We start from the raw sequence: 22,164 nt of genomic DNA, 5'->3' as shown, positions 1-22,164 counted from the left end.
TGAGGATGGCTGCCCACGCAGAGCTCTGGAGGTAGGGAAGCACCTTCCCCAGCATCCAGAGGAGGCTCTGGAGCGATTTAGAATTTCTTTTTGCTTTTGCTGTTGATTTTTAGAGCACTCAGCACCTCCTGCCTCTTTTTCACCCCCCCTCCCCTCTCTGCCCTCCCACAAGGAGCAGCAGGCACGGCTGCCGGCCGTGGCTGTTCCCAGCACTGCCATCGCCGCGCTGTCAGTCTCAAGGTCAGGGTGAAGCCTGGCACGGGCCCGCAGCTGAGCCAGCACATCCGCGGGGCCAGTGGCCACCGGCAGCCCCGGCCTGCACGTGTCGGGGATAGATGAGGTTTCATCAGCGCTATCGATCGTCGGGGCCGTCTCAGCAGCGGGAGGTGGGATGGAGCGCTGGATGCTGAGGTGTACAGTGGCCAGAGACTTTTAGGGGAGGGGGAGGCGGGAGTCGGTGGCAAATGGGAGTGATGGGGAGCCCTCCTTGATGTCCCCACGGAGGAGAGTTGGATACCCGACGACCTCGTCGCCAGTCTCACCCCTAACCCCGTGCGTCGGGAGGGGGCGGCCGGTGCTTCGCTCTGAGCTGCCACCGAGCACAGATTTGCAGCTGAACGCTGCTCCGAAAGTTGCTCTCAGCCTTTTCTCATTCCTTTCTGGGTTTAAGGCAGCTTCCAAATTCCTGCGCAGCCAAATCCTGCCCGGGGCTGCCAGGAAACCCGGCCAGCAACAAGTACGTGCCGTTTCTGTACCCACAACGCCGCCAGCACCGCTGTTATTCTGCGGGTGACGATGAGGGACGGAGCTCCAGCCCTGCCGAGGATGCGACCCCGTCCCTTCCCGGGCTGGAGCCGGCACCCGGCCCTGGGGGCTGCCCCGCCGAGGGCGCTCGGGGCTGCGGCGTTGCCTCTCCTTCATCGCCGCCTTTTTACGAACCAACCCCCACCCTAGATTCCCTAAACTTTGTCCTCCCTCCCTCCCTCCCTTCCCGTAACCTCCCCGCTTCCCAGCGCAGGGAAGCCCATTGGCTCTGCCCGCTCCCGCCGGGATTTACGGTCCCCGGGGCTTCCTGCACCGCTGCTGCCTCCATCCCGCCGCCGATAAATCAAACCTGTTTGCTTTCGGTTGCTCCTTCCTCCTTTCTCTTTATTTTTATTCTCCCCCGCGCCGTTGCCTCCCTCAGCCCCCGGGACAGCGGCAGAGCCGCCGAGCAGCCCCGAGGCCACGGTGAGGGCACGCGTTTGGTCTCCTCGGGAAATGCCATCGGTCAGGCAAAGGGAGATCGGGGGAAATCCTGCATTGCCGGTACAGATTAACCCCCGCTCCCGTGTCCAACTACCAGCAGGTTCTCAGCCTTCCAGGGACTTTCCCTGGAACCCGGCGTGACCCCAAAGCGATGTTCCCGGCAGCCGCGGGAAGGGCCCGGAGCGGGCTCAGGGGGCCGAGAGCCAGCGGTGCAGCGAAGGTGCCCGGGGCTGCACACGCAGCGGCCTCCAGCTGAGCATCCTCGGGGCAGTGGCTCCGGCCAAGCCCACCCGTGGGACGGAGCTTGATTTGGCTTCTCCACCAGTGACTCACTTGTTTTGCAGCGGCCGCTCGGCATGACGGGTGTTTCTGCCTTCGTGCCTCGCTCCCTCTTATTTCTGTTGTTTTTTGAAAAGATCTTTGGTGTGAAAACATCTGGGATCCTGCCCTTCCTGCGGAGCTGCCTCACCTGAAGGCATTTTCCCTCCTGCATGTGTGCAGGGCTGCCTGTGCGAGCCACGCTCTGCCGGCCGCCTGGCTCTGTGACTGGGCTGCCCAGTCCCACTTCCAGGGATGAATTTTGGGGGGGATTATTATTTGTGAGCGACTGTTACACAATGGCAGAGGAAGCTTGGAGGGTTTCCACCGCCCCGTGCCAGCTCCTTGCGTGCTGGTTGCAGCACGCCTGCCAGCACCACCACCTGCGCCAGGCCCTCCCAAAGCCTCGCGGCAAAGTTTGTGGCACAGCCTGTGGCGAGCCTGTAAGGCAACCCAGTGGTCCTGAGTGTCCTTGCTATCCCCGAGGCCAGGCAGGATGAGATGAAGTGGGACTCACGTTCACGCTCCTCACTGCCTTGTAGGGAGCGAGCTGGATCCGCTGTTTTTTCCACCCCATGGGTCACTCCCTGCCCCTTCCCAGCGGGATCGGCCCAGCCCAGCCCCAGCTGGTCACAGAGGGAGCCCGGGGCAGCTCTATATTTAACTGAATGGGCTTTTTAAAATGGTTTTTTTTCCCTCTTTTATTCTTGGAAATGCGAGTGGAGAGGGATGTTCCTCAGCCCTCACCACCCCGAGCGCTCCCGCCTGACTTCTCACACCTTCCTCCTCTCCTCACAGAGCACCGACTCTGCTGCCTCTCTCTGCAGAGCAGATCACTATCCATCAGGGCTTGTGTTTTTTTCGAGGAGGGGGTTGGTTTAGTTTGGAAGCCAGGATGGAAAATTATTTCCAACCCCCAAATTAGAAACAGAACAGTAATAAAGCGCTTTGTTTTGGAGGGGGATGGTGTGTGTCATCCCACAGCAATGAGAAGCTCGTGCTGAAGAGGAGCAAAGAGCTGTGATTTATGTTTTTAATGCTACCCAAAGGACTGACTTGGCCCCAGGACGCTGCTCTCACTCCCTTGTTCCTGCCGACGGGCACATGTGAGCCTCATGGGCAAGGGATCCCTCAGGTGGGTGCCCATCCAGCCCAGGGGACGTGTCACTCCTTGTAGTTGTCCTTACACTTGTTTTTTGTGGAGAAAGAGGGATTGTGTCGTGGTTTTCTGCCCTGCTCTTCCCGAGGGGTTGGGATGGAGAGCTGATGTCACGGGACAGGAGCCAATGTTTTGCCGTGTGGGCTGGAGGGAGCTGTGAGCAGGAGATGGTTTCTCCTTGGGATTTATTTCTGTCAGGGTGGTGGATCAGAGTGATATCACCGTGTTTTGCTCTCTCTAGCATTCCTGTTCTCCCCAAAACAACAGGTCCTATGAAAACTGGGTTGGACTCTTGGAAAAAGAAGTTGTGTCAGGGCAGTAGTGAGCTCTGCCTGGGATGGGCTTGTCCCTACAATCACCAGCCACCACAGAATTGCCAGAAAACCCCCACAAAAGATCTCATTTTTTTAAACAGCAGAGGATTCTCCCTGTATGTGGTACCGGGGGCAGCTCGGGGGCTCAAAGGTGGGATTTAAAGGCTGAATTCCTGCTGCAGAGGAGCCCTCAGGCTTCTCTCCCCATTGGGTACACCACCCGCTGCACCCAAAAGCAGGGCTCGAGCTGGGGTGCCCCGTCTGCCTCCGGGGTCACTCCCGGGGTGAGTTTGGGAGGGAAGCTGTCTGTGTGGAGCCAGTCACTGCCATTTAATAAGACACTTATTGTATGTCAAATATCAACATCTGATAGGAAACATGTGTCCCGAGGATTAACAGCTACGTAAAAGACAAAGCAGTGAGTCAAACCTCCCAACAGCCTGTTTCAAACAACCCTCTGCTGCTGCGCTCTGCAGCGACCCGGGGCAGTAGGGGGTGGGATGGGGAAGGCAAAACCTCTATCGTGGATCACCGTGTCCCAGTCACCTCGGGCTGGGGCTGGGTTTTCTGCCAGCAAGGTGATGTCCAGGGATGCCAGGTGGCACAAAAGCAACGGCAGCTCCTTCTTCCCCCGTTTCTTCCTCCCTTACCACTTCTCCCTCCTCTTATTTTTTCTTTCCCAGGCCCCAATTTCTCCCCTGTCAAGGCAAGAGCTTTGGCTAATTAGCAAAACGTGTCAAAGAAAATGATTAATGCCCCGGGAGGAGGTTTAGCTGCTTTTGTGCCAGCATTGCCCGACTTCTGCTCTTAAAGGTTTTATTAAAAGATAAGGGAGCTTGTGACCAGAGAGCAAAGCATGTGCTTTCCCGGGTGTGAAAGGGTCGGAAAAGATGGGGGGGATGCGGGGCAGAGGGGGGTCACCCTCGGAGAGAGAGGTGAGGGCTTGTGTTTCTCTGCCTCTGTGAGCGACCGTCACCGTGGTGTCTGGCCTTGGCAGGGGAAAAGACATTCAGAAGATGGCTGAATGCTTCCTTTATTCTTCCAGGGGCAGGTAATTCAATCTCATCGGCCAGGTTGTGACTGCTTCTGTGTTAGAGGGGTTTGTGAAGGTTCTGTGCTCTGTGACAGATGCTTTAGGGTGTCTCAGGAAGGGGATGCTCAGGTTGGCCACCTCAGGTCAGTGCTGAGTCCAATGCTGGGGAGGGAGCACAGCTAGGATCTTGTCCCTCTTGCCAAGAGCAGCAGTGGCAGCGGGACAGAGGTGTTTGGGCACAGCTTTGCCAGACCCTGTGGCCACAGGGGTGCCCATGATAGGACTCGAGCCCTACAGGATGTCCCTGGTGCTGTTTTTTCTGGGATGAAACTCTCCATACCAGCTCCAGCCTGGGGCTTCTGGGGATGGGTGGGCAGCAGAGGCACAGGCAGGGAAACCGAGGAACAGCCCCACTGGGCTCCTGCCAGGACCACTGTACACAGCATCTGGCTGCCCTCATCTCTCATGGGCTCAGGCATGTTTTCAGCAACCCCTGAAACGTATCGTCCCCAAACACAACCCAAACCCTCCCAAACCAGCAGCTTTTGGAGCTGGGGCTTGCAAAAAAAGCAAAAACTACCCAGTGGCTGCCACTGTGGGATCACACAAACCAGAGCTGGCAGTGCCACCACATCCCTGTGCTGAAATCCCAGCCGGGGCATCGCCCTTGGGAGCAGGGAGAGGAGGAGGGTGGTAGGAGCTTCATCCCCAGCACACTTGGCTTTTATTTAAATTATGAGCCATTCCAAAACCTGATAGACACCAACTGCAGAGCTGCACTGTCTGCAGCCACAGAGGCCTGAGCCCCTCCACGCATGTCAGAGGGGTCGACGGGGAGCAGGGGTGGCTGGCGGGAGCCTGGCTGGGGGCTGCAAGGGCTGCTCCGTGAGGTTTTTCCTCCAGCAAACAGACCTCTGGGCTTAATAAGCTATTTGTAAAACTCACTCTGGATAAACAAGAGGGGGGATGTGGGGCTGGGGCAGCCTCACAGGGCTCTGCCGTGGGGGCTGCGACCTCAGCACACAAATATTTTCAAGATAAACAGAGGCAAATGAGTCCTGGAGGAGGCTGGAGCTGCTGGCAGCCGGCACACAGCTCCTCTCCCTGAGATTTCGGGGCAGGAACTTGGCTTTCTGCGTGCTGCAGCTGAAAAGTGTGGGTTTATTTTTGTTTTTTAACCTCCAGAGGGAACCTCACGTGCGTCTGGCTCAGGAATAAACCCAGGGAGTGGCTGGCAGTGAAGCCAGTGGTGGGGAGAGGACACGTGGCTGCTGGTGCCCTCCTCAGGGAACCCCCGTGGGGCAGCTCCCCAGGCTGAGGTGGCAACACTGGTAACATTGGCAGTCGTCTCACAGCAGCAGCAGCAGCAGCAGAGCTGGCTTGCCTGGCTGCTTCGTTCCTCCATGCAGGTAGAGGCAACAGAGTGGTGGCCAGGGCAGGACACGGGCATTGCCCTCTGCCTCACCCAGGCTGGAGCTAGGAGATGGGCTGAACCCCATCCATCTCTGTGTTCTCTCTATCCCTTCTATCCTCACCATCCTCCCCATCCCCTCCATCCCCTCAATCTCTGCATCACTCAATCCCTCCATCCCCTCCATCCCCCTACCGCCATCATTCTCTCCATCCCCACCACCTCCATCATTTCCTCCATCCTTCCATCTCTCCCTGTCAATCCGGAGCACCAGCAGAGGTGATGCTGTGGCAAGGTGGGACAGGGGACAGGGCGAGTGTCCTGGGGCCTGGAGGGCTGTCATCACAGCATCCTTGATCTGGTGATGGCTGAAATGCAGCATCTGTGCTTGCAGCTGAGGAGGACTCAGCAATGGCTGGGGCAGTGCAGGCCTGCCTGGATGGAGGCAATCTGATTGCTGGCAACATTGAACTGGGCAAACTGGGCTGGAAGGAAGCTGTGATTTCTCTTTACCATGCAACCTTGCAAACCTCCCTTGGCCATGGGGCTCAGCAGTGGTTTCCTCCTCTTCTGCTCTGTGCCAGCTCTAGAAAATCTGCAGCCTTGGGGTAATGCTCAGCTTGGGACAATGCTCAGTTTGAGGTAATGTTCAGCTTGGGGTGATGCTCAGTTTGGGGCAATGCTTAGCTTGGGGCAATGCTCAGTTTGGGGTGATGCTCAGTTTGGGGTGATGCTCAGTTTGGGGTGATGCTCGGTTTGGGCAATGTTTGGTTTGGGGTGATGCTTAGCTTGGGAAGATGCTCAGCTTGGGGCAATGCTCAGTTTGGGGTGATGCTTGGCTTGGGCACCCTGTTAGCTGGGACCCACCAGCAGCCAAGATCTCCCAGTGTGTCTTCCCCACCCCCAACAAATTTAATTAAAAGTCATTCAGATTCCTTTGAAAGAAAATGTCATCCGTTGACACAATTACACTTTAACTAACCAAAGCTGTTACAGTTCCTATATATATTGGAATCAGGCTGTCGTTATTAGTTCTAAGTAAGTAATTTATTCCCATTATTGTGTTCAAATTACAGGATATTACCCCCTGGGGAAATAATCCTGTTATTTGAAATGTAAAAAAGAATTCACATGGACAACAATGGATTCCTAAATGAACCCAACAACAGTCCCCAGCCTGAGTGCAGCATCACTTGCCTCAGCTAGAAAAAGATAAAGTTCCTTTTAAAAACGTTCTTTTCTCCTCTCTTTTCCTCCTCCCACCCCAACAGAGGTAAATAGGGCTCCTCTTCTTCAAAAGCTTCTTTTTACTGAGGGAATCCCAGATGGGCAGGAATTCGATGGGAGCACAGAGAAGGGGCAGATGGATATGTGTGTCCCCTCATCGTGCTGGTGGGATGCGAGTGGGTTTGTGCCAGCACTGGGAACCATCGGCTTTCTCCAGCAAAGAGCTGCTGAAGCTCCTCAGAGACATTGTTCCCTTGATCTGGATCTTCAGCAAAGCCAAATACCAGCTTGTCTTTGCAACACCCAAACATAAGCAACTAATTTGGACCACCAAAAGGAAACAAGGGGGAGAGAGGTGGGGGGAAAAAAAAAGCAAGAGAAAGAAGAGGAAGAGGGAGGGGAGAGAAGAAAATCAGATACACTTGTAACCTGATTACAACAGCCAGCTATGTGTGCAAAATCACAATGCAGCTCTATAATTAAATCTCTCTTTCCCCCTCCTGCCGAGCTCTTTCCTCTAACAGGCATGGTACAAAAACAGTCGTTAGGACATCAAATTCCAGCTCCGACAAGAGGGGACTCTTTTTTTGTGTGTGTGTCTATAGCTGCTCGGCTAGTCTTTAAGGAAATAATAATTACAAGCCCAGTGCTGCTGGCTGACGAGGTCTGTGGAGCAGAAAGGGCTCGTCCTATCCAAGCTCCTTTCCTTCTGCATCCACTCAGAGCCACGCAGAAGGCTGGGGTGATGGGAAAAGAGAGGCAAGATCCCTGGGAGACAGCCAGGGACTCTCCTTTCTCAGGCTGGGCTACGGAGTGAGAGGAAATGTTTGGGTCTAACAAGATGCTCGAGGGCTATTTGGAAGATATTTCTTCCCCTCTTGCCCTGCTGAAGCCACCTCACGTGTTTCAGCATCAGCAGTCTGGTACCCGGCGCAGGCTGTGGCCGGGGACTCCCACCTGCATCACACACCCATGAGGGACACGAGGAGCCGGCAGCTTCTGGGGCACAGGGAGAACTCTCACGGGGAGTTTCCTTTCCCAAGGGTTTCTCCTTTCTCTGTGCAGCAGTCACAGGCCCTGGACTGTGAGGTGATGGACGGATGATGGACAGGATGGGCTTGACAGTGTGCAGGAGAAGAAGCCTCTGAGCATGACGGCTGTGGGGAGGGCAGGGCTGGCACCTTCCCCCGACTCCTTGGGTTTAGTCCATGTTGGTTCCTCACAGTGGGCTATTCCCATCCCTCTGACATGCAGCACGTGCTCTTGCTGGCAGCTGCAGGCCTGATTCAGCCATAGGGACCCATTTCCTCACAGGGCAGGTTCCTGCTTGCTTCTTGAGGGTATTTTGGGGAAGAGGTTTTTGCATCCCATCTTCTTTTCTGCCAGCAAGTCTGTGGCCAGGGTGGGGAGTGAGTTCCTTGCAATGACGGCACATCTGGTGCAACGACTCTGTGGGGAGGGCAAAGGGAAAGAGCATCAGGGGACTCAAAAATATGTCCCAGTCTGGAAGATCGCTACCAGCGAGGTGGGATCGAGCAGTGGCACCTCATCATGGCAGGCTGGCACGTGCAAGGAAGCGAGAGCAAGCAGACATGTGGGCTCCCCGAGTTGGAGCTGCCCCAGCCAAGCGGCGGGTGTTTGGGTTTAAAGGCAATTAACAGCTGGTAAAATGCAAAAGATCTATTCTATTAATACCAAGAGCTTCTGGTGACGTGCATGAAGGGATTTGAAAATACATTTGTGAGTTAATATTAAGCCACGACAATGTACCCCGTGGAGGGGGATGGGTTTACCTCGTTACAGGCCAGGCCAGGGCACGACACCAGGATGAGACTTTAATGCTGATAGCGGCCAGGGAAATCCCTGCCTGGCTCTGGAAGAGGGACAGGAGCAAGCCAGGGACCCCCAGCATCAGAGTAGCTTTCACCAGCGTTCCCCTGCTCTTTTATTTTGGGGAGAGGGAGATTAACTTAGTGCAAAACCAGAGGCACTCGGGAGTTTACCCTTCAGCAGGACCCTGGCGCCGGGGTGGGGGGCACATAGGAAATCTTCTTTCCCTGAGAGATGCTGCAAATCTGGATTTTCCAGTTCCTGGAGGGCTCTGCTTGTTTAAATTAGAAGCAGATAGGAGAGGTGAATTTTAAGAAGGACAGAGCAAAGGCACATGAGTCTGCAGTTAACTTCTAAACTCCTTTCTCTGGATCTCCCGCTGAGTAAAATGCTTTTGGAGCTTCAAACCGCAGCTTTTAATATCTCCTTAACATGCCCCGCGATTCCTTTCCCCCTGTCAAAACGGCAAGAGCAGCTGTGAATATTTTCCACTTTCAAATGTTTTGTATGCATACGAAAGTACCTGCAGCTCCTGTGGGCCGGGCTGGGGAGAAAAGCTGAAGCCAAGGGTAATCTATTTTATATCAGACCTCAAAAATAGCACACGCGACTTGCCGCCCGCCCGCCCGCTCGTGTCCCGCGGCCGGGACGGGATCTTTAATGTAACTGACAGATCAAGAGGGGAAAAAGCAAACCCCAGAACCCTATCCCAAATTCTCTGTGTTGATGTAGAAGCTCGTGGCGTTCCGAGCTCGGCGCTCCCAGTCGCCCGGCCATCGGGTTGCTTGAAAGTCAGGCACGCAGAGCCTGTAAGCGCCGGGGTGTCAGGTGGGGAGCGCAGCTCTGGGGAGGTTTCACAGGCACGTTCCGACGCTAAACCGCACTTTTTGGTTTTCCCCTCCGCAAGGTGGAACCGCCGTTTCTGCCCTTTACAACCTAATTTAGCGGCCGGTCCGCAGCCGAAAAACGCGGGCGGTAACTACAGCTCTGGGATTCACGCTGCTCGCAGAGCTCTCTGTGGTTGTGTCAGCCCTCCTCCCTGCCGAGCTGGGGTTGTATTTTACCCATCTGGGATGAAAAAAAGCTTATTCTTAGGTAAAAGGAGAGGGGGGAGATAATAAACCCACCCCTGATGTCTCAAAGATGCAGGTCCGTGGGACTTGGTGGGGGCTGTAAGAGCACTGGGCAGGTCCTGCCATGGTGTGGGGGTCCCGGCTTTGGGGGGAGGGGGGGTAGAGCAAAGCGGCAAAACGAGGCGGTTTTGTGCGCACACGCCCGCCCTCCGCGCCGGGCAGGGAAAAACAACCCGGCAGGCTTTATTTGGAGTTGAAAACCAGACTGCGGTTTGGGAGACGTTCAGCTTTACAAACCCCAGAGCTGAGGGATCGGAACTGCTGGGAATGGGGCCGGGGGAGGGACACGGCTGGTGTCCTTGTTTGTGTCCCCCCAACCCCCAGCCCTGGCTCCCCCGCCGGCGGGGCAATGGGTCAGCGGAGCCGGGATGGTGCTGGGATGCTGCGGGCTCCAGCTGCTCCCGGGCAGTGGGTAAAACCCCAGGAGAGAGGGGGGAATTTTGGGAGCCCCCTCCCCCCCGCCCCATGCAACGCCCGCAGCCAGGCTGAGCGCGGGGTTTATAATCAGCCAGGATTTATGGAGAAAAACGAAATCCCGAGCTGTTCTGGTCATTAATCAGGAATTCTTCACTCGGTTCCCAAGCTGTTTCCTCGGGGTTTTCCTCCTCGGGACCCTCCACCCCGCAGCCCCCTCCCCACGGACGGCAGCTCTTTCCTTGCAAAGGGGAGAGACGCCGGGCTTTAGAATGAACCAAACCTGCCCCCGTCGACGAATAACTCCCCCCACCCATTCATCGGAATAAATACCAACAGGGCCCCCCTTGCCTCGAAACCCCACCCGCACCCCCACAGGGTTTTATTTGAGGTGGGGAACAGGACCCTGCTGTCAGCTTGGGTTCTGCTTTTTAGGTTGGGGGTGGGGGGGATGAATTCAGGGCAAAGCTTCAGCGACACGTTGGGACCGTCGCCGTGTTTTAATGCGATTTATGCCTGGATTTCTAAATCCAGCCGCTGACTGCAGGCTTTAAATATAGCTCCAAAACCACTCCGAAAACGTGGAGTAAGCACATTAAAAACGCCGGGCGAAGAAGGGGGGGGGGGGGGGGGGAGGGCAGAGTACCCCCACGACCAGGGCTGCCGGGAGCGGGGGATTTAGTGGGGGGCTGGGGAGGGGTCTCCAGCAGATGGCTGCGGATGGGATGGGGGTGCAACGGGGCCTGCTCCCAGCCCGCGGCGGCAAAGTGGAGCGCTGGGTGAGTGTGTGTCGTGTCCCCCCTCCCAAAATCCTGGCAGCCCCCCAAAATGGAGGGACATGTACTGGGAGAAGGAGGGCATTAGTTGGCTTCGCCTCCCGTCTCTAGACAGGTCCCCCCCAATACTAGCCACCCCGCTGTCGTTCCTACCTGCAGCCCCAGGGAGGGGGCAATGCCCGCGGGGGGGGGCTGCCGGGGGCTGTGAGCTCCGCACCGCTCCGCCTCCGCGGGGACGGCAGGAGGAGGGGCCGGCCCGGAGGGTGGGGGGGAGGAAAGCGGGGAGAAAAAGGGAGAAAAAAGGGAAAATAAAGGGAAAAGAACAGAAGCGGAGACGGAGGGCGAGGCCCCGGGCCGCAGGGCGGGCGGGGGTGCCCCCTCCCCGGGGCGGGGGGCGGCCCGGGGGCGGGCGGCACCGTGGGAACCTGCCGGGAGCCCGGGGCACCGGCAGCGAAGGGGGGGCGAGGCGGTGCTGGGCAAGCGGCTGATTACTGGAGACTCCCCCCCACCCCCATACGTATATACTTTTAAGGAAAATGGGTATTTTTGGAGGAAGCAGCGTTTGCGGTAAGGTCTGCCGGGGAAAACGGGAGAGCGGCCGCCGGCCGCCAACTGCTCCGAGAGCTTCGCGGCTCAGCACGCCCCGCCTCCCCCCCCTTTTTCGGGGTGTGTGTTCCCCCCGGGGGGCAGCTGCGGGGCGGGGGGGGTGTCCCTCTATTCGGGGAAACAAGCGGGAGAACACGTTAATGTGGAAAATGGTGGGAAAATGGAGCCCGCCCCCAGGGCAGCCGCAGCACCGGGGCCTCGCGGGGAAAAAGCATCATCGTTTTAAAATGTGTTTATAGAGATGGGGGGGGGGATTTTCTTTAGGAGGGTGCCGCTCGGTGCTTTGCAGCAACGCTGCCCCAACCCACAACCGCTGCTACAAGATGGCTCCCGGCCGGAGGAGGAGGAGGAGGAGGAGGAAGGGCCGGGGGAGGGGGGAGGACGACAACGGGACACGGGACCGACCCCCCCCCCCCCCCGCCACGCCCGGGCCGGGGTTTTTATTAGCATTTCTCTGATTTATGGCATGCCAACCCCCCGGCCCGGGGACAGCGGCGGGGAGGTCCGGGCGTGAAGGCATTAAACATTTATAAAATATGCTTTTAAAGCCACATAAAAGCGATTAAGCCATTAATATCTTTCCTCCCTCCCCCCCCCCCAATTTTTTTTTTGTTTACTAAAGGAGACAGGAGGGAAAAAGAAGCCGTATTCCCCCCTCTCCCATCCGCGGCAGCCCCGAGGGTTGAGCCCTCGCCTCTGACGCAGCCGGGTTTTGCTCTTAGATATAAATAAAACCATCTCTTTCGCCCCCCCCCCCCTTCCATTTTATTTCATTTAGCGTTAAACGCGGCGCTTTCGGAGCGTGAGAAGCTTTTCGAGGAACGCGGCGCCGCTTGTCTTGAAATAATTCAAAATAAGCAGGAAAGTGCCGCGGGTGGTGGGGTGAGGGGGGGTGAGGGGGGGCTGCTCCGTCCCCGCGGGCCTTCAGCCTCAGCTTTTGGGGCCGTTTCTCCCGTTTTCTGGCCGCAGCCCCGGCGGGCGCCTCGAAACTCTCCTGCCGGGGGAGGGTGAACGCGGGGGGGCTTTATTATTACTTCTTTAATTGATACCGGCATCACATTGTATTTCTCTCTCTGCGTTATAAAAGGCCATTTAAAAAAATAAAGAAGCGGGGCAGTGGCTGGAGGCTGGGGGCGTGACGAGGGGGGCTGAGGTGTCCGCGCTGCACAGCACCAAGTGCAGGAGGGGAAAAGAAATTAGGAGAAAAAAGAAAAGTAAAAGTTGGACTGGGGGAAGGAAGAAGCCGATGCCGGGCGGGCAGCGCTGGAAGGAAGGGGGGGAGGCGTTTCTCGGGCTAAACCCAGCTGGAAAATACGGAGTTTTGGTGAAAGCCGCGGGGGGAGGTGCGCGTCTCCTCACGGCCTCCCTTTTCACCCCATTTTTACATTTTTGGGGGGGCGGGTCCCACAGGGAGAGCAGGGAGCCTCCCCCCGCTCGCTGCCTCAAAGGCCGCTTTGTCCGCGGCGGGGCCGTGGGAGAGGGCCCGGCAGCACTTCCCCCTCAGACCTTCCCGGGGCTGGGGGGGGCCCTCACGTCCCTCAGCCCAGGCTTGGGGAGGGGGAGGGGGAAGGGAAGGAGGGTTTAAATCTCACAGATAATAAGAGTAGAGAGGGTCGTGGGGCGAATCCCCCCCGCACCATCCCCAAAGAGGCGGGGGGGGGGGGGGGGTGGGAACGCGAGGCCGCTTCCCGCGCCAACCGCCGCCAGCCGCGAGCGGGAGAGCGGAGGGGGGGGCCTGGAAACGGCGGCGGGAGCGCCCGGCCGCGCGGGGCGGGGGGAGCGGGGAGCCTGGAAACAGCCGCCTGTTTACCCGGCGCTGAGTGGCGGCCCGGCGGGCCAATGGGGCGGCGCGGGCGGGTGGCGGGCCCGCCCCGGTGGCGCGGAGAACAATGCGTGTTTCACGGGCCCGGCGCCGCCGCTCCCCCTCCCCCCGGGGTTTTTTCCCTCCTTCCCGCCCCGCGCGCGCTCCCCCTTTTTTTTTTTTCCTTTAATACTTTTTTTTTTTTGAATTTTTTTTTTTTTTCCTCCTCCTTTTTTTTTAAGCGCCGCCGAGCCGCGCGCGGGGCCGGCCCGGGGGGTGGAGGCGATGCTGCAGCTCGGCGGGGCCCCGCCGCTCCATGGCGCGGCCGCCGCCGCCTCGCTCCCGCCTTACCCGTGAGGAGCGGAGCGCAGCGGAGCCGGGCGGCGGGCAGGGCGGCGAGCCGGCACCCCCCGCCCCAGCCCCGCGCCGCCGCCATGCCCCACGACCAGGCGGCCTGAGGTAGGACCCGGCCCCCCTCCCCCGGAGCGGAGCAGCCCGGCCGGGGCGGGGGCGTCGCTTCTCTTCCCCCCCCCCCCCGCTTCCATCCAGCCGTTCCCCCCCCCCATCCCGAGTCGGTTTTTGCCCCTTTTTAGCCTTTTTTCCCCCCGCGTTTTAGTCCTTCCAAGTTGGGATCCGGCCGCTCCCGCAGCCCCGGGGTGAGACTCGCCCCGCTCAGCCACGCAGGCAGGATTTAATTAAACATAGAAATTTCACCCAAGTAAATAGTAAAAAAAACCCCAGCCAACAAAACCAAGAAAAACCTAAACAAGCCGGTGGGATTTTTTTTTTCTTTCCTCATTATTATTTTGCATTTTCCCCCCTCTCTCTTTTCTGTTTTTTTCGTTAATCATTTCTTGGCCCGGCAGCACCCCCCTCCCCCGCGCTGGCAGCGGCCGGCGAGCAGCCGGGCAGGGCGGCGGGGCCGGGGCGGAGCGGAGCGCGGAGCGGAGCGGCGGCTCCCGGGGCTCCGGCAGCGCTGCCGGCCACAGGCAGGAAAAAATACCCTTTCTTTATTTCCCGCGGTGTTTGTTATTTCTCGTTATCCCGGTGCAAAACCCCATCGTTTCGTCAGGCTGCAAGTACAAATTATATATTGAGTTTATATGTAGTATTCTTTTTTTCCGCTCTGTCGGGAAATAATACGTGTTTTGTTTTCCCGAGCGAGAACGGCGCTGGGGAAAACGGGAGGAAATTTAAAAAAAAAAAAGCCCAGGCGGCGGTTTAGAGTCTCGGGAATGGGGGAAAAGAAGCGAGAAACGGGGCTGGGGAAGCGGAGCCGCCGCTGGAGCCCCTTTCCCGGCGGGAGCTGCCGAGGCGGCTTCGGCGGGGTAAAGCAGCCCCACGGAGGGAAACACAAAACCAACCAGCCAGCCAAACAAAAGGATTTTTTAAGGATTTGGGGTTTTTATGTGTGCTTTCCTGTGCTCCGCCGTGCCGCTTTCTCGCCGGGTCGGCCCTGCCGGGCTCCGGGCGCTGCGGAGGGCGCTCCGAGCCGCGCGTTGGCTTCGGGGGCGACAAATCTAACACTATTTTTTTTTAATCGATATTAAATACTTTTGATCTTGTTTTTCCTGCCCTTTGCCGCAAGTTTTCTCCGATTTTTTTTCTGTTTGTTTTTTCTCCCCTTTTCCCTCTCCCCCGGTCTCGGTGCGAAGGTGAGGGTGGGTTTTGAGGTAGATGTTTTTAGGAGGACCGGGGCAGGTTGTCTCACCGCACCCTCCTTCTCTCTTGCAGGCAGCGCCGAGACCGCCGCGCCGGGGCCGGCTCCCTGCACCGCGCCATGGGCCGCTTGGACGCCTTATTTTTGAAAACCATCTGATTTTTTGGGGGAGGAGGAGGAGGGGGGGTGGGGGGGCGGGGGGGTGGGGGGGGAAGGCGGTGGCGGACACCGACAGCGATCCGGGAGACTCCTTGAAGCCGGCGAGTGGATGATGGATGGCCGAGATTTCGGGCCCCCCCGCTCGGTGCACGGCCCCCCTCCGCTGCTCTCCGGGCTGGCCATGGAGAGCCACCGCCTGGGAGCCACCGGCCGCCTGGCCCCCGCCGCCGGTCCCATGGCCGCCGGGCTCCCCGCCGCCCTCCAGCCCGGCAAGTTCCTCGCATCGGGCATCAGCCTCCACTCCCACCCGGGTAAGGCTCCGCGGACCCCCCCGGCACCCCCCGCTTTCGTTCCCCTGCTCCTTCGCGGGCCCCCGGGACCGGCGGGGCGTTAAGGGCAAAAAAAAACCCATAAGAGAAAAATTCAGTCCCTAGCGATGCTTGCGGCTTTTTCGCGTGTTTTCCCCAAGGACTTTCTACCTCGCCTGGCTTTGATTGTGAGAGAAGTAAAAAAAAAAAAGGGAGGGGAAAAATAGGGAAATGGGGCAAATAAAATAGGGGGATGAGGAAAAATAGGGGAATGGGGAAAGAAATTCCCCCCTCAGCGCACGGTTTTGCTGGCACCGAAGAAAGTCCCTGCCAAGGCGGCTACGGGTGTTTTGAGGAATAAATTCGGCTTTTGGGGACGCTGGGAGAGAGGCAGCTCGGGGTGCGGAGGGACGGGCTGTGCTGCCCGCCGGGTGCTTTGCGGCCAGGCGTAATAAACACCCTCGGGCAGGAAAAAGGGGCAACACGGGGCAGTTTTGGTGCTTTCCCTGGGTGCTGCCGCAGCCCCGCCGGGCAGTGCTCTGGAAACGCGGCTTTTTATGGATTATGGGGTTTTTTTGTGCTCTTGTTTTTTTTTTTTTTTCCTCCTCCTTCGTAGTTATTATTTTTTAAACTTGCAGAGAAAACTTCCACACAGGGGCTGGGTTTTTTTTCCACCATTCTCGACACACTCCATCCCTGGGTAGCCCCACGGCAGCTTCTCAGTTCAAAAAACAACCCCAAAACCAGACATTGAAATATCGGGGATGTATTTTTTAAAAAAATGTTCCTAGTCAGCTTTTGATTTTATTTTGATTTATGTTTTTTTGTTGTTTTGGAGAGATTTTTCTCTGCCTCCTTTTCTGGGCCCCCTTTCGCAGCGATCCCCTGGGTGGGAGAACGCTGCCTGCGCTGCTGCCCGTTGCTCTGCCGGGCTGCCGCCGAGCTTGCCCAGGGAGGAGACGAGGGATTTCTGACCGTTTGATTTCCCTCTCTGGCTCTATTTTAATCTTTTTTTTTTTCCCCTTTCTTTCCCCTGGGCGTGTAGGGGTGACTCGGAGTTTACTTTAGGCGTTGGGAGGGTGACAGGTTTTGCAATAATAAACCTGCTTTTCTCCCAGCCACCCGGGCTGAATGACTTTGAAATTTGCAAACCTGATTGCCAACATCTGCAGAGAAGGAAGCAGCCCGAATCGAGGGAAAAAGATTTATTGGTTTTAGACTAGGTGGCACTGCCAATTTCCCAGGTGCTAAGCGGAGAGGTGTAAAGCGAACAGCTATGAAGCCAAGCACATGGGCAAACACCTTTTTTTCCTTCCCTTTTGTCTATCTTTTTTTTTTTTGTGGCCTCCCTTTTTGTCCTGGGTAATTTTTTTTCCACCTCCTGCTAAAGCAGAGCACAATCTCTGCAGAAAGTCATCTGGATAATCTCAAACCAAACCGAATGTGGGTTGTTACTCTTTGGGTTTTTTTTTTTCGACGATTTGGGAAAAAAAAAAAAGGTGGCTTTATTTTTTTTCCCCACCCCAAATGTTTTATTTCTCCTCCTAAAATTTCCTTTTCTGGTGCTTCGCTGAAATCCAGGCAGCCGGGGAGAGGAGGCACTGAGCTCCGGCTGAGCCGACAAAGCGTTTGCGCTTTCCCGCTGCGCCGCGAGCTCTCGGGCTGCGATGGAGCTGCAGATTTGGGGCCTCTCACAGAGGGAATGAATTTTCTGATCCCTACAGTGTCTTTTTAAGTCTTATTTTTATTTTCCCTTGTCTGAAGTCTCTTGCAAATCCCCCCATGCCTGCCTGTGCCTCCGTGGTGCCCGGCTTTCCCCGCTTGTTCCCCGGGATGATTGCTCCCAAAGCTCTGTCAACTCGCCTTCACTGCTGCATGGCAAGTCACAACCCAGCCTAAAACTGCCTTAAAAAGCTCGACAATTAACAGTCGAACATTCCATTACGCCACAGCAGTGGGATAGGCAGGGATGATTTTTTTTGTTGTTGTTAAATTTTATGGCTCTAACAATACAGTTTGAAATGCTGATTGCTTCCTGCTACGGAGGGGCCCTTTGTAGGTTGGATGTGTTGATGTTGGGGTGTGTGTGTTTTTGTTGTGGGGTTGTTTTGTTGTTTTTTGGGGGTTTTTTTTTGGTTGGTTTTGTTTTTAGGAAGGGTTTGGAGGGTTGGAAGGCAAAGGCTTGTGCAAGGGGTTAAGAAAAGTGGGCAGGAGGCAAAGCCTTTAAATAGAGCCAGTTCAAACCGATCTTTAAATACTGCAAGGCTGAAGAAAGAGACTGTTGAACGCGTCCCAGCGTCCTCCTAAAATAAATACGCCCCTGTAAAAATAGCGCGATTGGCCATATTTGAGAATCCAGTTATCGCCGGCACCGACTCCTTGTTTTTCTCTGCGTGCTACGACAGTCCCGGCTCTGCCCCAGTGCCAAAATACGGGCGTCTGGGCTTCGTCCAGTGGCCCCTCGACCCTTGGCCCTTCTCAGGGGGATTTCTGTTCCCTGGTAGCGTTTTGGCTGAGGGGACTGGGACAGAAGTCCCTTTGTTGGGAGCAAACGGAGGGAGGAGTGAGCTGGAGGCCGGGGCGGGAGGTGAAGGCAGCCCTTGGCTGCAGGGCTGCCATCCCGTGTTACCCCTGCGCTCTCGGGCATTGCTGTCTGCCTGTCCCAGAGGAGGGCAGGGGGGTTACGGGGGCCGGGGAGCCAGCCCGACAGCGGCAGAGAGAGGAAGGTGACTGTTCGCAATGGAATTTCATCCCTGGCAGTGGCTGAGCTAGCTGGGAAGCCCTTGCATAAAAGAGGCTGCGATCGATGGTGACCAAGTCTGCGAAAGCGGGAGCTCGCGGCCCAGAATAGGGTATTCATAGATTTGCTCCTTCTCTACCCCATCGTCTTCAGGTCCAAGCGAGTGTCCCGGTCTCAGCTCAATCCCAGGGCGGGTGTGTTGTTTTTGACTGCTGCTGTGGTTTGGGGGAGGTGGAAAAGTCTCCCTCGGACTCGGTTGTGAAGGGCCCGTGTCCCTGCTGGGCAGCGGGTCTGTGTGTGTGCCAGTGTCACTCACGTGCAAAAAAAGACGCTCCAGTATAAAACGAATAATAAAAATCTTCTTTTTGCCATGGACCGAGGTATCCTTTCTTGGGTGGGAGGTGTGTGTGCTGAGGCTACCGGAACAGATCTGTGTTTGTGTACAAGAATGCCAGCCTCTTCCATTAAAGTATGCTTCAGAAACGCTTTCCGGCTCCTGGAAAAAGGGGCACACCTGCATGAGCAGAGCTGACGTTGTGTTATATCCGTCTTGAGAGCCGTGGCTGAAAAGAAAGCCGTCAGGCAGAGGGGAAAGATTTTTGTATTGCTTGCTTTCCTACTTCTACATTAGCATGTGCATTCAAATGCAGGGGTTTCAGGGTGAATGGAGACCATCCTCTTCCAGGCCTGCTGTGCCCAGGGAGAAGTTTTCCAGACAGCAAGGCCAGGTAGGAGCATAGGAGAAAAAACAAACCCCAAATATCCTCCCCCTCTGGATAGCTTTGCTGTGCCAGCAAAATCCCACTGTAGCCATCCGTAGAATGGCAAAATTGTGCTTGTGCTGAGCCCGCAGATTTTGCAGAGGAGGCCCTGCCGTCGGCCGCGCCAGCAGAAGCACAATGTGCTCATCCCGGCTGCGTCCAGGCTCAAGTCGCTTTGCCGGCCGCCGCCGGGATCGCGCCGGTGCGGGGCCGCGCCGGGCCCCGGCCGCCGCCTCCCGGAGCGGGGCTGGGAAGGCGGCGGCTCCCGGAGCAGCGCGGCGATTTCGGCTGTGGTTTGAGGCAGCTCTTTTTAGTCGAGGTTTGATGCTGCAAGGAAAATACCATCGGCGTTTAATGGCCCTTGAAATCGCTGTTCCCCCTCCCTGCCCGCCCAGGGGGTGGTGCGAGGGGCTGAGCGCGAGGGGCTGCTTGGGCCGTGTAACGCCGGGAGGAATGCAGACCGGCCGGAGACCTGCCTGGGGAGATGTTTCCCCTCCCTTGGGGCCCTGGTGGAATGAGATGCTTTTCGATACGTGTTTTCAGGCAGAGCAGCGAGCGTGCTCAGCCCGGCACGGCTCGGGGAGGTGGTGGTGGCTGCGCCGGGCAGGGACGTTGTGCTCGGACCCGGCGCGCTCTCCCGTTTATACCCGGCATCCCAGGGGGCGGGGGAAGTGCTTGGCCATTAAGTGATGCCCCTGCAGCTCCCTCGGGCCTGCGGCCAAGTCCGTGAGCAAAACGGGAGCAGCCTCTGGTTTCACACAGGGGATGAAATGGGAGATGAAAAGGGGCTTTCTGCGTTTTTGGGGGTCTCCCGTCGTGTGCTCCTGGGGCGCTGGGAACCTGTTTCTCTGATGTCCTGGTGGTTTTGAGGTCCTAGTAGTTTTCCTGAGGTCCTGGTAGTTGAATGGGTTGTGCAGTGACATCTCCATCCTTCAGGAGGGTTGGGAAGGACTGTCCAGCCTGTCCTCCAGCCTCCGCTGAACTTCCCATCCCAAGTGACGGTAGCTGATGATAGGGCTGTGGGGCTTGGGCTGCCGACGAGAGCCCAAGGGCCAAGGTGGTGACATAAACCTACTCGGAGCAAGGTCCACTGCTGTGTTAGGGTTTCTAATACCTTCCACAGCTGAACGGGCAGGAGCCTTGCCCTGCCTCTGGTATGTGGTGCTAGTAAAGATGTGTTTTATTAGCATGATTCTTAGCAGCCCTTCTCCCGCCCCGAGTGAGGCTTGTCCCTCACCCAGCGCTAAGCCTCCTTGGTGTGGGGTTGGACGACCACTGGTCCCAGCCGTGACTGATGGTGTGCCAGTGAGAATTTGATCTGGAGGATGTGCTGGTGCTAGAAATCCTAGCCTGGGATAGTGTGGGGCACCGGGCAGGTTCTTGGCATTGGGGACAGGCTCCTGCTCTTTCCCAGCATAGCAGCTGTTGTAGAGATGCAACTTGCCGGGAATTAATCTCGCTGCAGACGTGGTTAGCAGAGCAGGGCTTTCGTAAGGGAAATTTTAGATCTCCTTCCTAGGATAACCCAGGGTAAAGCTGAAATTAGTTCATAATTACATAGTAAATAACCTCCCATCTTGTCATTTCACCATCTCGCGATGAATATGGAAATGAACATTGTTAAGGGGAATTAACGTCGTCAGGGCAGGCAGCCTTCCAGGTGAGCGCCTTGCGGCTCAGCCGCGGCTGCGACCGGCACAAGGGTGTCAGATCACCTCCTCCAGCTGGGGTTAGCGCCCGACGAGTTGAAACAAGGCCCCCTGTGTTTTCGACGTGTACTAAACTGGTCCAGTTAAAGCTTCGGGCGGGAGGTGGTGCAGGGAATTGGGGCCAGGCTGGCATGTGCTGACACGAAAGCTGCCTTGCTGGGACGAGGAGATGTTGGTCTGGGTTAGGTAACGCGATCCAGCATTGCCTGCTCGAGGTGCCGAGGACAAGGGAGTGCTTTGTTCTGCCTCGCCGCTCAAGCAGAGAGCACAGCGGGCCCTGAACAACCCCAGGACGCGGGCAGGGTTGGGGAAGGTGGGCAGCCAAGGGCAGCCCCGAGCTCCCTGCCTGCAGTGCTGTGTCCAGCTGCAGCAGCCCCTCGCTGGCTTTTCCAGCTGGGGATGCTCCTTAAAAAGCAAAAGCAAAGTTTGGGTTGGGAGTGCTCCGGCACAGCCACCCGGCAGAGTGCTGCTGCCTCTCCTTGTCTGTGAGAATTTGGGGTTTCCCTCTCCCAGCCCAGCGTTCCTGGCTGACATCGCTCCCGAGCTGGCGCAGCTGGATTGTCTGCAGGCACGGCGACGCACCCGCCGGCTGGGGAAAACACCCCCCACCCCCCCACTCTTTATTTCCTTTGCTTATTGTTTGTTTCAATTGATTTTCTAAACACCGAGGGGTCGGTAACTGCACAAGCCCGTGGTGGCCATCGCTACCCGTGCCAGCTGGGGAGGACGGCGCAGCGCGGCGCGGCAGGAGCGCTGCCGATCGGCGGCACCGCGGCGGTGACAGTTGGGCTCTCTCTCCCCACGCCGCGAGGATCAGCTGTTGGGTGCACAATATGCTCCGTTTTTCCTCTCCAGCTGTTGTCGCTGACGGTTATGGGAAGCGAAAGGTAGTTGAGAGTTTGGTATCTGTAAATCAGGGAGGTGGTGGGCAGGAAGGAGGGCGTGAGGGAGGGCTCGGTGTATCCAAGGCTGGGTTTTGTTTAAATCCGGCGAGACTGGAAATAGTGGTAAAAGAATTGAAGTGACCTTGGGAATAAATTTTACTGCCGGCGTAGCAGTGGCCAAAGAGCCATTTTGAAGAAGTGGATGCAGGCAGGGAAGCTGAACATGGTGGGCTCGGAGCAAGGGAAGGAGCAATGCGGTGTATTTGGCAGAAAACTTGCCTTTTTAGGGGAATAGTGGAGATTTTTAAGGCACTCAGCCCCATCTCTCTGGATCTGTATCCCTGGCAACTTCTGCAAAGGTTGCTCTTGCTTCTACTGCCATCCATCATACCCTGCTGCGTTACTGCAAGCAAAGATCCCTTTTTTATGTTTGGTGGTTAGATATATTGCCCATGCTTCCCTTTCTGCCCCAGATCCCTTCTCAGCAAAATTCCCCGTGGCTTGAATACGCGTTTGACACGTTCGATTTTGTTACTTTTAATTAAAATAAATAAAAATAACCATGGAAGTGGCCAGCGTGCTGTGGAGGGAGGGTTTGGAAGGGATTGGGCTCTTTGCTGCTTGCAGGCAGTGCTGGTAACGGCGTGTGAATGAAATAGCCCCCATCTTACTG

The 22,164-nt window shown here is 56.8% G+C and overlaps 1 protein-coding gene across 3 annotated transcripts in view; it reads left to right on the top strand.

The window, feature by feature from the left end:
- Positions 1 to 15,151: 15,151 nt before the first annotated feature.
- TNRC18 (trinucleotide repeat containing 18) overlaps positions 15,152 to 22,164 on the top strand; it is a 56,342-nt gene continuing 49,329 nt past the window's right edge. For all 3 annotated transcript variants that reach the window (XM_061991986.1, XM_061991985.1, XM_061991983.1), the window contains exon 1: positions 15,152 to 15,400. In XM_061991986.1, the coding sequence (XP_061847970.1) occupies positions 15,199 to 15,400 (202 nt within the window). In that variant the 5' untranslated portion in view covers positions 15,152 to 15,198. The remainder of the gene's footprint in view (positions 15,401 to 22,164) is intronic.

Source organism: Colius striatus, chromosome 3 (assembly GCF_028858725.1).
Source record: "Colius striatus isolate bColStr4 chromosome 3, bColStr4.1.hap1, whole genome shotgun sequence".
Lineage (NCBI taxonomy): Eukaryota > Metazoa > Chordata > Aves > Coliiformes > Coliidae > Colius > Colius striatus.
The sequence above is the reverse complement of the archived record's forward strand: the minus strand, read 5'-3'. Positions and strand labels throughout refer to the sequence as shown.